We start from the raw sequence: 14,025 nt of genomic DNA on the forward strand, positions 1-14,025 counted from the left end.
CTTACAATATATTTATTCACAACCGGTTTCGACCATTGATCATCTTCACAGCGGAAATACATTGTGACAAAGTCACGTGTCATGCAAGCTATTTAACCGGAAAAGACGCCATAGCTGACTTGCAAACATCAGAAGGAGTTGCACCACGCCATACTACCGGCTTAAGCAAGCATTAAACATTGAAAATATGAAACGATGTAGCAGCAATAAGTGCACTCACTGGTGTTACATGGTTTCATGGTTTCAATGTTTTCTGCTTGCTTAAGCCGATATGAATGATGAGTGTTATTCACATGCCAACTGATGACGAGCAAGAAGAAATGCACATAAGGCCACCAGCTGATTTTTGTGATTTTTGGCTTGAGACATGCGGTACCCACACACCCGATTTTGCATGTAAATGTCGCACGATGGTGGAATGATTACAGTTTGCCGGTTCTCGAGTACAGTCACGTGGATCATTCTGGATTAATACGTTTAAACGATCTTCGTCAATCCTCGAAGGTCTTCCTGAACGTTGGGAAACGCCCTCGTTTGTCAAAACGATCCTCCTTAAAACAACCAATAAAATTTTAACACGCGCTATTGAATGACGTTATTCTCACACAGGGCGCAGATGTTTCTGGCTGCCTCTGCTGCTGTCACCGCTCTTATGAACTCAAACAGAAGAATATGTCGGAAACGTCCCGATTTGGCGCTCCAATTTTCTAGTGTCCACAGCTCCACTCAAAATTTCCAAATGACAAAATGACAATATATAATCTCAGACAGCAACAGTGAACTACAAATAAAAAATAACAATCGATAAATAAATCCATAGCAACCAGAATACCAACATGCAATACAAAAATGCCACGAACTTATTCACCAACCGCCGGCCAGAGTGGCCGAGCGGTTTTAGGCGCTACAGTCTGGAACCGCGGGACCGCTACGGTCACAGATTCGAATCCTGCATAGGGCATGGATGTGTGTGATGTCCTTAGGTTAGTTAGGTTTAAGTAGTTATAAGCTCTACGGGACTGATGACCACAGAAGTTAAGTCCCATTGTGCTGATAGCCATTTGAACCATTATTCACCAACCTAATGTAAAAAATACAGAGCGTTGTAGCATTCCGAGTTGTGAGCATTTCTAATATTGGTCCCAACTTCGACTCCCAGAAAATGTGTCCGCTTATCACGTTCCATTCACGTACGAAACCGAAAAATAAACAAACTTACGGTACAAGGAAAAGTGTTGTTTGTCACGTACTTTGCAGTGTTCTCAGGAGTGGGGTGTGGCCGAGGTCGTTAGAAATGGGTGCAGAATAAAGAGAAATACCGATAGATGCTTCACTTCTTCGTAGAGGAGGTTGTGGCGGCATTGCAGATACGTAATATAACGACTAAGTCGTACATTTGGCCCTTTCTCGCATCTTCCGACAGAATTAATTCTAGCCTGCCAGCTGTCTAAGCTCTAGCTTTGGAACATCAACCGGATTCCGGGTGAGAAACTCGTTTGCGACTTACCGGTCACTGGCGCACAGTGAGTTGGCGGACGCGAGTGCCGGTATCGCGTTTCGCCTAACGCCAATATTTATGCCCCGGCGGCTGTGATAGCCGGCGTGAATCACGGAGCAGCGGCACGGGGGGTAACCTCGTTACCTGCGGGACGGCGCCGGGCTGACCGCACCGCTGCGCGCGTTCGCTATTTGCTCTGCTATTGCAACAGTGTTTGCCCAAAATTTGACTAGAGTGTTTTGCAAACAGCGGGTAGCGTGTTTGACTCTGTAATTCAATTGCCTTTTACTAACTGCAAGTGTCGGCGCGTGAATGTTTACCCGACTGTTTGCTCACCGAAACAGTAGGCGGCCCGGGGAACGAGTTTTACAAATGGTACGAGTCTGTGGAGCATTCACCAGCCGGACTGAAACTCGCTTTCGTATAAACCTGCACACTAGATCTTTTTTATCCTAAAAAAAGAAGAGCCGAAAGAAGAGGAGGAGAATAATAACGTAGCGGGGTAAAAAGGATAAAAAGATCCCAACCGTAGGCGGGTGGGCGTGGGTAATTTTATGTGTCCCGTTGCAGGGACGGCGATCGAGCTAGAAACCCCGCCTCCGGGAGTGAGCCATTGGTCGGAAGGTGGACCAATGGAGACGGCAGACTTGCCGTTCGGCCGTTTCCGGGCCCCGCCTCGGGACTCGCCGAGGAGGATCGATGCCGGGGGAGCAAGTCGGGGGTCGGGTCGGCGGTCGCGCCAGTGCGTCAGTGGCTGCTGAGGGGCCGACACCCGCGTGCTGCGCTGCGCTGCGTCGCGCGTCTGCGGCGGACTCACACTCGACCACGGCGGACGGCCACACACCCCTGACACGCGCCCTCAGCTGGACACAATGAAGGTCAGTGCCCGCCGCATCGTCGCTCCACAGCTACAAACGTCATTGTTAGTGGAATCGCCTAGCTCGGGTTGCGTGCGTCGAACCACTATCGTCAAAGTCGCAGTAAACGTATACAAGGAAAAGGACATTATCTTTGGACAGTGCATCAGTGTTATCTTCTATTAATACAGTGATGCTTTCAAATCCCTCGTGTTTTCATAACACAAATGGTATCGTATTGCTTCGATATTAACAGAAATTCTCGGTTGTTCATCAACTTGGTTCGGTATTTCTGTACCATCGTAAGTGTGTCTGTGATCTTTATTACAGTTTTGCACAAGTGTCTGTTATCTTTGTTACAATTTCGTCTGTACAGCATTCATTCCTGGGTAGCCTGTCATCGCTGTTACCAACGCTTTGCTCTTTACAGAATGTAAAATGTCCTTTTTTGTCGATGGCATTCTAGTCTTTGAACCTTTGTACACATTAGCTTCATAAATGGCAATATTTACATCTGTATTAAATATCTTTTCAAATATGGGTACTGCAGAGCGCGACATCTCAAAGGATAGTCATTCATTTATTGCTGGACGATGGATTTCATACTGCGAGGATTCATCCTAGCGTGCTGGCTTCAAATAAAACGTACCGCTACATCGGCACTAGATTGTTATATTGCTTGTCACTGAAAGTTTCCTAACTTGTTACAGTATTCGAAATAATATTTTAACGTATCCACGCCTACACATGTAAGTACACTTACTGTGAATATTTACAACGTCTTGTTCCTTTATTTTTATTTCTCTGTTGATCCATATAGTAAAAATGCCCCAGATGTAGAGCCACGATGTTGCTAAGCACATTTTCATCCGTCAGTTCAACAAGTGACTTTTTTTTCTTTTAAAAAGTTATTGTGAACCTACTAAAAAGGTTTTAAGTTGTGATTCTGACCACGTTGCTTGTTATTCCAAGGCACCTCTGAAGAATCGCTGAAAGTGGTAACTATTAAAGTAATTAGTTATTTGGTTGACTTCTCAGTCAGTCCTGGTTGTAAACATATACAATATGGATAAAGTGAAGTATCTGTTCATTCCAGCTGGAGCTGCAAGCTACTTTCAGATTAGATGCAAGACCATTATTTTTATTCTTAGCTGTTCATTGAACTTTTTAAGATAGCTTCGTAATTCACGATTGTTCTAATAAATCTTTCGTGAAGCAGAATGCGATTATTACTATCTTACCCTTCTCATTTTTCAGTGTACGCAATGTTAAACAACACACAACAATCGCCTTCGATTTCGTTTCATTTGTATATATTTTCCTGAAGACATGCATCCAGATATTTGTCGTCGTTGTTGATGCATGTTGTCCATTAAGCAACAGTGTGCATATTGCAGAGTTTAGTGTATCTGATAATTTCAATTACTTCACTTTCTATCTTTCGCACTTTACACGGCATTTCATGTGTCATTTCTCCACTTTCACAGGATGTCTATTCTCCTAACTCACACAAAATGAGTAACTATTTGGTTTCCTCGTGACATTATTCACACAGAATTTCTGCATTTATATTTATCATCAGATATAAACCAAATTCCATTTTAGAGCCAAATATTTGTTTTCGTCAAACAGACTGAGAGTTAACATTGTTTTATTGACAGAGATGCTATTCAGAAACTAGAAAATGCGACAAAACATTGTAGTTGGTTACGAAAAGTTAATTGTATGATATTCAGATATTCCTTTGCGTGTAGTTCAAATGTAGTATTGAGCGTCGTTTAGTAATTTGTTTGCAGTTGATTTTATTTAATCATCATAAAAACAAAACGCTAAATTTCACCCACTCTCGTTAATTATATCTTCACAATGCCCTCTACCATCTTCATTGCACATGACTTCACCACAAATTATTATTTTGTTAGAGGGCATAAGACTTTTAAGGTAGCAGCGTCTACAGAAATGTGCACACGAGAGAAAACTTCGCAGCGCAGTTTATAGGCGTTTTTTGGAAGACCGAACTGCAGTCTTTACCACAACATTTGCCACTGGCAGCGGAGAAGTTCTAGGTTGTAATCTGTTCCGTGACATTCATGACACCGTTTGGGATAACTCAGCCGTCAGTACTGGAATTTGTTAGCTATGAAGAAAAGTTGTTCAGGAACTCTTGCGTCAGTGTTTCATTACAGCCTAAGATACTTCAGTAGACCTATGTTGTATGATCTGCCTATCACATGCAAAGTACATTAGCTGAATTATACACGGTGCTAAAGACAGTGCGAATTGTATTGCATTTGTGGCAATTGCATTTGTCCTTTCAGTCACTGAAACACAGTGGGCTTCAAATTTTATTATAACGCACTAAAATGACAATTTCATACCAGAGACATGTAAAATTTTATGAACTGTGCTCGTTCTGAACAAGATCGACTGAATTAAATCCTCCATCTTACGTTTCACGAGTCTAAGAGATTTCTCGTTATGTTTACTGTGCGTTACTAAGTTCAGTATTAACTCTTCTTTTTATGTAGCAATGAACAGCTATAGATTACATGCTTTGTTACTAGTTTCACTCTTGAGATAAGAGCATCTTCATATTTTCATTGGCCTAATGGCAACATGTTAAATGTTCAGTGCTCCATTCACCACCATCGTTAACACGAAGTTGTGCGAGTTGGAGCTTTGAACCTTTAACGTGTTATCGTGAGGACAACGAGAGCGAATCTAATAATAGCTCAGATATTCGCGATTTGTAGTGGTTTGTCTGTACTTCAGTTCTTAATGGTCACTGTGTTCCACGCAGACGATGGCTGTTTGATAAATTATTTTTTAATTATCATGTGTTTTATCTGTCGTATCATATATATTATGTATTGTTACACTGTAGAAACTGCAGTGCCAAGGTCTTTTCTCGAAGAAACGTATCACAGGCGCGCAGTGTTAAAACTGTGTTTTAAGAATTATGATAGACTATAGGTACTGACTGCTTGCAGGTGCGATAATAACCACTACGAAATTACATATTCTAAAAGTAGCTCAAAGGAAAGGATCTGCTGCCACCATGCCAGTATTAAGTTTATGGAATTTATTTGAATTTATTAAAGGAGTAATTGTTCTGTTATCACGTCCTGCGGTACTATTCTCATGGACACTCCTTCATTCGGTATTAGCATTGTGCTCAGGCAGCCTTGTTGAGCCTCTTTCCAGAATTCTGACAAAATTGCTAAAAACACAGTTTCAAGACTCTGTTAATTCATTGTAAGCATACAACACTCTTCTAATGAGTAAGGGTAAATCGGGGTGCCATGATCTTATAGGAACTGAATCACAGTAATTGCCAATTTATAATCTGTGTAAACTCTTTGACGCGGGAATATTTTCGCTTGTTAGTCTTGTTTATGTTCATGGTTTCTGGCTGCGACATTTAATACTGACGAAAGATCAGATTGAAGAAGAGTGAGTTGTTATTTTTGTAGTAGAACCTACTGGTGCCATGAAGCTACTTTTTTAATATTTATCAAACAATAAAGCGCTATGGATACCCATCTTCGTTTTTGAGCTAGGAAGATCGGCTTTTCTTTTTTCGTGTTTGCTCTCCCTGAGTCACAAAGTTGTGTAAACAATTGCGTGTACATTGTCAATGAAAATGTTTAGACGCTAATATTTCGATTAATCACCGAAACAACTGCTTAACATATACTATCGCTGCATACTGAGCTGTTTATGGATGTTCGGGCAATGTAATCTACACATCTACAAGAACCAGTCGGAAACCAAATTTCTAATGGTTCTGAAACACTTTATAAACGATTTCGTAAACATATGTCTTTTACAACAAGAAGAATTACATACATCAAGACATGTGGATCCTACATGACTTCTAGTATGTTAGTACCGCTAAGAAATGTGACAAACGCAAGGCATTATGGCATTGCATCGACGGGAGGAGAACGCCGGGAGCACAGTCACCAAAGTAGCACTCAGTTTAGAGTATTCGGCTACATGTAAAGTCATTTTCTAGGTGTCATTTGTGTACAGCTGTACGCCAAACAGAAACTTCGTCTATAGGCGCTTTGAAGTCACCAGTTGTCTGAAGAATGTTTGTAGTCAATTGAAATACATTTATTTACGATTATATACTGTAGGTTAAAAAGTATTTGTGCTTCAGATTATGTAAATTATGAATATGTAATGAGGAAGCTGTATTTTCTCTCGTCACCTCCTCCAAGTTCTGAATATGTGTAGCGTGTCTGTGTCAAGTAATGTTTTTGCACTGATATATGCACATCGTTTTCTTTCAGTCCAGCGCATGATTTCCTTACACGTGCATTATTAGTTTCTACGAGCCTCGATATTATGTTGAAGCTACTTTAATGAAATAGGGTCAGACCTTTCCTTCTCATTAGTCTGATATTTTGTAGGTATATATTGAGTAGGAACCAAACACAGAGGAACTTTTCTGAACATTTTTGGGTATTGTTTTGTATAATTATTGCAGCAAGAATCTTAGACTACACCGAGAGCAAGACGATACCGTTCGCAGGAAGTTTCTGGACCTTAACGTCTCCTGCGTTTTCAATGCAGGCGTGTCATCCGAAAATTTTGTGTTCATTTCGATCGTTTCTCTGCTGTTACTGAACTGTTTGGTTTGCCTAGCGGGTGACAATCTTTTCAAAATAGTCGGGGGTAAAGAGTATCTTTTGGTAGAGTGTTTACGTTTTATATACATAAACACTGCAAATTATTGTGTTAAACAAAGGTTTTCATTGTTCTGAATTTTGAGGTTTTCTTCTGTACCAATCACGGATCGAGTGTAGGAATAACGACAGGTTTTATGCCCCTCTGCGAGCAGCTGCTACATTTGTCATCACGCTACCTACGGAAGCCATACGTAGCGATCTTAAGGAAATCCATAGATTCTGTTCGTTGTGAGGGTTTTCAAGGTAGCTCCGCCGCAGATATTACGGTGCTTCACTATATGAGTCTACCATTTCTGATTTTGCTTCTCTTCTGTTATAATCGCCCGTCACTCCAACAGTTACGTGACTATTCGCGCTTTACGTCTACTGTGGTCGTTGCTCTTCAGAGCCCTGTACACTGTTCGTCCCAAATACTTTTACACTCACCTATTTATCTCGAGGCTAAAATCTTATATATTTTGACATTCCGTGAAGCACTCTTTTTTTTTCATTTTCTTCGCCAAGATTCGATTACAGGTTTTTGAGCCAGATTAATGTTTTGTAAAATTCTAATTTGATGTACCTGTCAGTTATGTTTCTCAAGTTGCAGTCCAGTGCTGCGTTTGTCTCTTTACGTTTTAGGTACTCTCACGGTTTCTTTTCAGAAGGGGAAGGCTGAGTAAATTGGCCCCTCAAATAGACTATTGTTTTTGTCTGTTCGTGTCATAGAATTAAATCTGAATAAATTGTATGCTTTCTGTAAGTGTAAAACAGTTGTATTATTACTCAAATCTTCCTTCTGTAGAAAAGTGAGCTGAACTGAAAGTTCGCAAAATGGCCACTTTGTCCGGCAGAAATGGACAGAGACAGGGAAAAGGAAAAATAAGACTCAGATGACGTGGAAAATGGTTTTCTGTTTTGTTTGGAAATGCAAATGAATTTGTCACTTGCCTTACACCAGGCATAGAGAAAATACAAAATATTTCGCTGCAGAGGAGCACGCGCAGCTATCGCCACAAAACTAGCTGAAAATATCAAATATGTCCCTGTGAATAGTTTTAAATGTTTGTCTCAAAGATGCAGCGATCTCTAAGACAATGAAAAAGAAGTGGCCACTTTACACCAGAATTATTTTACTTTTGCTGGCGAAATGACTATCGTACTGAGTGACGTTACGTATTGTAGTAAACTTCGATAGTCATCAGCTTTCACAAATTCTTTATTAATTAACACGCTATGAAGATATATAGAACGGAATTCCGCGCTCATCACACAGCAAAATGTGTATAATTTTTTTTATTGTTTCCACAAATGTCTCAAAATTCGGTAACAAACGGACGCTTAACCCCGCTAGCAGTGCTGCAGGCGTCACCCTATGGACAGAGGTCAGAGCGGGGTCTGAGTGATTACTGCCCGTGTTTACCAAATAATTGCTTTATTAGTATGCAGGCGGGCCGCGAAGCGTCAACAGAGGGCGCGTCGATGCCGCCGGCGCCGCAGGCGGACTGGGCAGTTGGCAGTTGGCGCCCCGGCCGGCCGTGGGAGCCGTCACCCGACACACCCGTCTGCCCAACCCCCCCCCCCCCCTTCCTTGCCTTTTTTGTTATAGCCTCCGGAGAGGACGAAACGCTTGCCTATTCCAGCTCACTGTCGGCCGAATACTGACAGCATCTCCATTTCCACCGACAATGCGGTACAACGCCGCTCACACAGCTGCGCACTTAGGCCTATTACGAAACTGTCATTCCGCCCATTTCTGCGTCGTACAAAAGCAGCCCCGAGAAGCCCGTTTACAGCCCACGTACTGTAGGAGTCCCACCACCTGTTGGCCTTCTTCGCAGTGATTATTATTACTGCGTTCATCACATGGAAATAAACAGAACGAACGTATTGCAATTCGCTGTACGCACTCGGAATATATTTCCAGTTGCAGTTAATTTCTTTCTCGAAGAAATACTAAAGTGTGGAACAAACAATTACCTCTACCTTTATAACGGTTACACACACCTGGTGGCCCACAATTAATTTTTAGTTCCCTCCTTCAATCAATAGTGAGCGGCTCTTCTGGGGAATCATTACAATAATTATACATATTAAATCTACAAAAGGTTGCACGTCTCAGAGTAGCAGTTGCGTACTGCTTGTAGCACTCAGCCTTGCTGTCAGTTCTCTGAACATTTTGCTGTTCCTTATCTATATAAACGATTTGAGAGACAATCTGAGCACCCGTCTTCCGTTGTTTGCAGATGAGGCTGTCGTTTATCGAGTAATAAAGTCACCAAAAGATCAAAGCAAACTGCAAAAGATTTAGAAAAGATACCTGAATGGTGCGAAAAGTGTCAGTTGAGCCTAAATAACGAAAAGTGTGAGGTCATCCACATGAGTGATAAAAGGAACTCGAACTTCGGTTTCACGATAAATCAGTCTAATCTAAAAGCCGTAAATTCAACTAAATCCCTAGGTATTACAATTACGAACAACTGAAATTGGAAGGAACACAGAAAATGTTGTAGGGAAGGCTAACCAAAGACCGCGTTTTATTGGCAGGACACTTAGAAAATGTAACAGACCTACTAAGGAGACTGCCTACACTACGCTTGTCCGTCTTCTTTCAGAATACTGCTGCGCGGTGTAGGTTCCTTACCAGACAGTACTGACGGAGTACATCGAAAAAGTTCAAAGAAAGGCAGCATGTTTTGTAAGTTCGCGAAATATGGGAGAGAGTGTCACAGAAATGATACAGGATTTGGGCTGGCAATCATTAAAAGAAAGACGTTTTTCGTTGCGACGGAATCTTCTCACGAAATTCCAATCACCAACTTTCTCCTCCGAAAGCAAAAATATTTTGTTGACACCGACCTACATAGGGAGGAACGATCACAAAGACAAAATAAGGGAAATCAGAGCTCGTACAGAAAGATACAGGTGTTCATTCTTTCCGCGCGCTATACGAGATTGGAACAATAGAGAATTGTGAATATGGTTCAATGAACCCTCTGCCAGGCACTTAAATGTGATTTGCAGAGTATCCATGTAGATGCGGATGTAGTGTGGCACACAGTACTATCTTATGTTTGGTCTAGTGATGATTTTTACTGGCATTCGCCGTCCATTAGATCGACATGGGCAAGTAAAATTGTGCTCGCCGTTCTAGTAGTAACGTTTAATACTCATTTAGAACGTCGAGCTTCACTTAAAATTTATTAACTCTAACCCAGAAGCTTTTATAACGACAGTGACATAAGTCATGACTATCAGGACACAAAGAACTATTACCGCAGGATGACTGGGTGTTGTGTGATGTCCTTAGGTTAGTTAGGTTTAAGTAGTTCTAAGTTCTAGGGGACTGATGACCATAGATGTTAAGTCCCATAGTGCTCAGAGCCATTTTATTACCGCAGACCTGGCGGGAACGTTACACCGTCTCCTGGCTGGCAATGTCATTCACCTTTCCACAACTTGGAAAAGCAGGCGGTTGCCGCGCAGGAATCTCGAGCGCAAGCACTGAGATTTTCGTATTCTCGAGATGCCGCCAGTCGTAAGCAAGCAAGAGACGTACGCTTAGAGGGGAAAGCTCGCTCGGTTTGCGGCGCCGAGGGGCGGAACCGGCGGCGAGATGCGGCCTGCGGCCTCTTGCTACCGCAGTGGCGCTGCCCCTGGCGACTGACTAATTTATGGCGCCATAAATATCCCGCCACCAGCAGCCGAGGAGCCCGCCTCGTCATACGAATTACAAACGACCTCACATCCTCTCCTTTCTGAAACAAGAAAAAAAAGTGTAAAACAAATTTTGAGATTCTTCGCAGTCGAGCCGCATTCTGGTACTTAACATACATTTCCGAAAGACTCTGAAACGATTTTGTATCAACAAAACTTACGCGTTTACTGCACGCACGAGCATTTCCTTTGTTACGCAGTTACGTAATTTTAGAAAGCCTATGGTCTTTGTTTTCTGTACTTCTAAGCCGGTCGGAGTGGCCGAGCGGTTCTAGGCGTTACAGTCTGGAACTGCGCGACCCCTACGGTCGGAGGTTCGAATCCTGCCTCGGGCATGGATGTGTGTGATGTCCTTAGATTAGTTAGGTTTAAGTAGTTCTTAGGGGACTGATGACATCAGGACTTAAGTCCCATAGTGCTCAGTCATTTTAACCATTATTGCAATTGTAAGCCCTTCACTGTGCATGGCGACAAGTAGGTAATCCAGAGAGTCCATGTTCGATAAAAGTGACTTTCCCATCCATTACATATGACAGTATTGACCACTGAAAGAAAAAAAAACATGATACACATATGATTCTCAAAAACTGTCAGGTTTGGGAAGACATTAACAGATCAACATATTTGTATATACATGCTGCGACATAGTCGCTAATTACAAGAGTGGTCCAGGAGTGTAGGAGAAATACAACGAATAGACATATTACATCATAAAACAATAAAATATGCCATAACGAAAAATTGTTACTCTCGTGCATATTTTATTGTTTTAAGATGTAATCTATCTACTAGTTAAAGCCTATTTCGTTTCCCATGTTTTGCTCCAGATCTGAAAGTGGCCATTGCTGGACCGAAACCGGCAGCCTAAGGACCAAAGGTTTTGTAGTCATTGACTGAAATAAAATAAACTTTGTACTCACTGTCAATTTCCGTTTACGACAAACGTTAAGTAATGCAACCAGAAACTGCAATAGATTTTGTAGACCGGTTAGACAACCGGAGATGGAACCACACTAAAGTGCGATGTCAGCAAACAGTTCCGCTCGTATGTGCGCTATTCACCAGTCGACTATGGTACATTTAAAAACCCTTTGCAATAAAATAAGAAAAATTGTCTGTTAACGTTGATGACTATGCAAAAAAAATCGAGTCAAATTCATTGTCTAGGACAGGCTTCACTGGAGAGTTGTCCCACTGGAATACACTGCACATTTCAGCTTCTGTTTCCAAGGCAACATTCGCAGCGTAATTCATCGACGAAAGCGTTGAAGTGACAGTGTTTCAAAAAGCTGTATTTCTTATATCGTTCTTTATTTGTGAGATATTTGCCTTTCAGAAAGAGTGGTCTTACTGTTTATGGCCTCGTAATCAGATCATTTTAATTTGAAACACACTGTAAGAGAATTGTCAATTTAAAAAAAAAAAAGCTCTTCGTAGATTTGGTCACTGGAGACAATCACAATTTCCGTTAGGAGAAGGATGAAGAAAGAAATTGGCCGCGTCCTTTTCAAAGGTAACCTCAGATATTCGCCTTAATGGATTTAACAAAACCACGGAAAACCTAAATCTGCATTCCCGGTCTATGTCCAGGCCCTGCTCTCCTCGAATATGAGTCGGCACCTTAACCATTGCGCCTCTTCACTCGGTAAGAAATATCTAGTTTTATATCAATTCAGATACCGTGTCAAACGTAAAGTCGTGCCGTAACATGGCCTTGTGAACCTGCTCGTATATAGGCCAAAGACAAGACAAGCCGTTAATCTAAGACAATGCCTAGGTGAACTGTGTGGTGTTCAAACTGATGTGCTGACTGAATGTACCACTTCTATTTCGTTACGTTTCATTATATACACAGTACCGTTCAACACTCATCGAGAATTAGCACAATGAGTTTAATAGGATGCATAACAAACACCAATAAAATGGCTCAAAATAATTGTATATTTGTCGTTAATTTTCATAATTCCTACATTTAGACGTTCGTTATTCTTATTACAAAAGATATACTTCCTTTGCGTTGTTTCGTGTGCTTTGCAGCAGCATTATACTAGTGTTGTGTGTGTTTTCATTCCTAAGTTACTGAAAATGAATCTCTACGAACATTTCGCTTCAAACTGGTTCAGTTCTCAGTTCCAGAAAGCTCTGCAGTATTTAAGAGACGGTTAACGCTAGCCTCTGTTTGTTCGACAAATTCGAATGACTCTAAGTTTAGACCATATAACGTAATTCCGCCACAAATACTGTAAAAGTAGAATATTCACTAATGTTTTACGTTGGGTATATTTGTACGTGATCTTAAACTTCTTTATTCTATAAATACGTTCTTCAGTTGCGGATGTTCACCTGGTCAAATACTTTTTCATATGTCTTACCATTTTTACTTTCTCACCTACCATTAGTTTTATTCAACGTGGGCTGTATATTCTGTCGTTGCAATCTAAATTTATTATAGAGAATGTGAAACATGACAGCATAGTGAAATAATTCTTTCTGCAATCTCTTAGTCAGGAAAGACCCTTCTACGAACACGTCTGTTCTTGGAAGCCATCGTTTCGCTTGTATATAATATACCAATGGCATTCTCTTTCCCCGTCTCAAACATCTTTATATCTTATTCTTGAGTAGGACCGTATGAACTAGAATTTTACTGTCGTGGTCATTGCCTGTGGTGGAAGAAAGGTGTTTCTCGACTCATATGGAAAATGCTGTCTTGGAATTTTTTTTAAAAAAAGTCATTATGTAATGGACAATATCGTTTTGATAGTGTTTTTAACTGGAACTTACTGAGAATTTTTGTGACCTTCCCATGCTGGCTAAACATATGCTCAACGAATCACTCATCTGTTCTCTGAATGGTGCTTAGTTACTTTGTTACTTGGCGAACAACACATAATGACAAGAAGCGCCCAAAATCGGTCGCAATAGTTTTGTACAGTCTTTTTCGTGAATAAAACCTGCACACTTAATTTAGTCACTTCCCAATAAATAATTTCATCAGGAGGAATACTAATTGAAGCTACAGTTTATTTTAATTTCTACTACGCGTCCCGGAAGTTTAAACCTCCAGCATAAAGTTGATTAATGTCAGTTAAGTAGATATGTATGTGTTAGGCGTAAGACTTTCGTTGCGTAATCCAGGGAACTGTCTGATATCGATAAGCAACGAAACACGAATTTAGTACAAGACTCAGTTTTGTGCATGCCGTTGACTTCAAAGATGAAAAGTAATATACATGTAAATATCGACAGTGGCGACAGGCTCATTTCCCTATCGTGT

The 14,025-nt window shown here is 41.1% G+C and overlaps 1 protein-coding gene across 2 annotated transcripts in view; it reads left to right on the forward strand.

The window, feature by feature from the left end:
• The first annotated feature begins 2,230 nt into the window (after positions 1 to 2,230).
• The window catches only part of LOC126275560 (LIM/homeobox protein Awh), a 294,771-nt gene continuing 282,976 nt past the window's right edge, over positions 2,231 to 14,025 (forward strand). For both annotated transcript variants that reach the window (XM_049977208.1, XM_049977207.1), the window contains exon 1: positions 2,231 to 2,376. In XM_049977208.1, coding sequence (XP_049833165.1) covers positions 2,371 to 2,376 — 6 coding nt within the window. In that variant the 5' untranslated portion in view covers positions 2,231 to 2,370. The remainder of the gene's footprint in view (positions 2,377 to 14,025) is intronic.

The sequence above is a fragment of the Schistocerca gregaria genome, chromosome 1 (genome assembly GCF_023897955.1).
Source record: "Schistocerca gregaria isolate iqSchGreg1 chromosome 1, iqSchGreg1.2, whole genome shotgun sequence".
Lineage (NCBI taxonomy): Eukaryota > Metazoa > Arthropoda > Insecta > Orthoptera > Acrididae > Schistocerca > Schistocerca gregaria.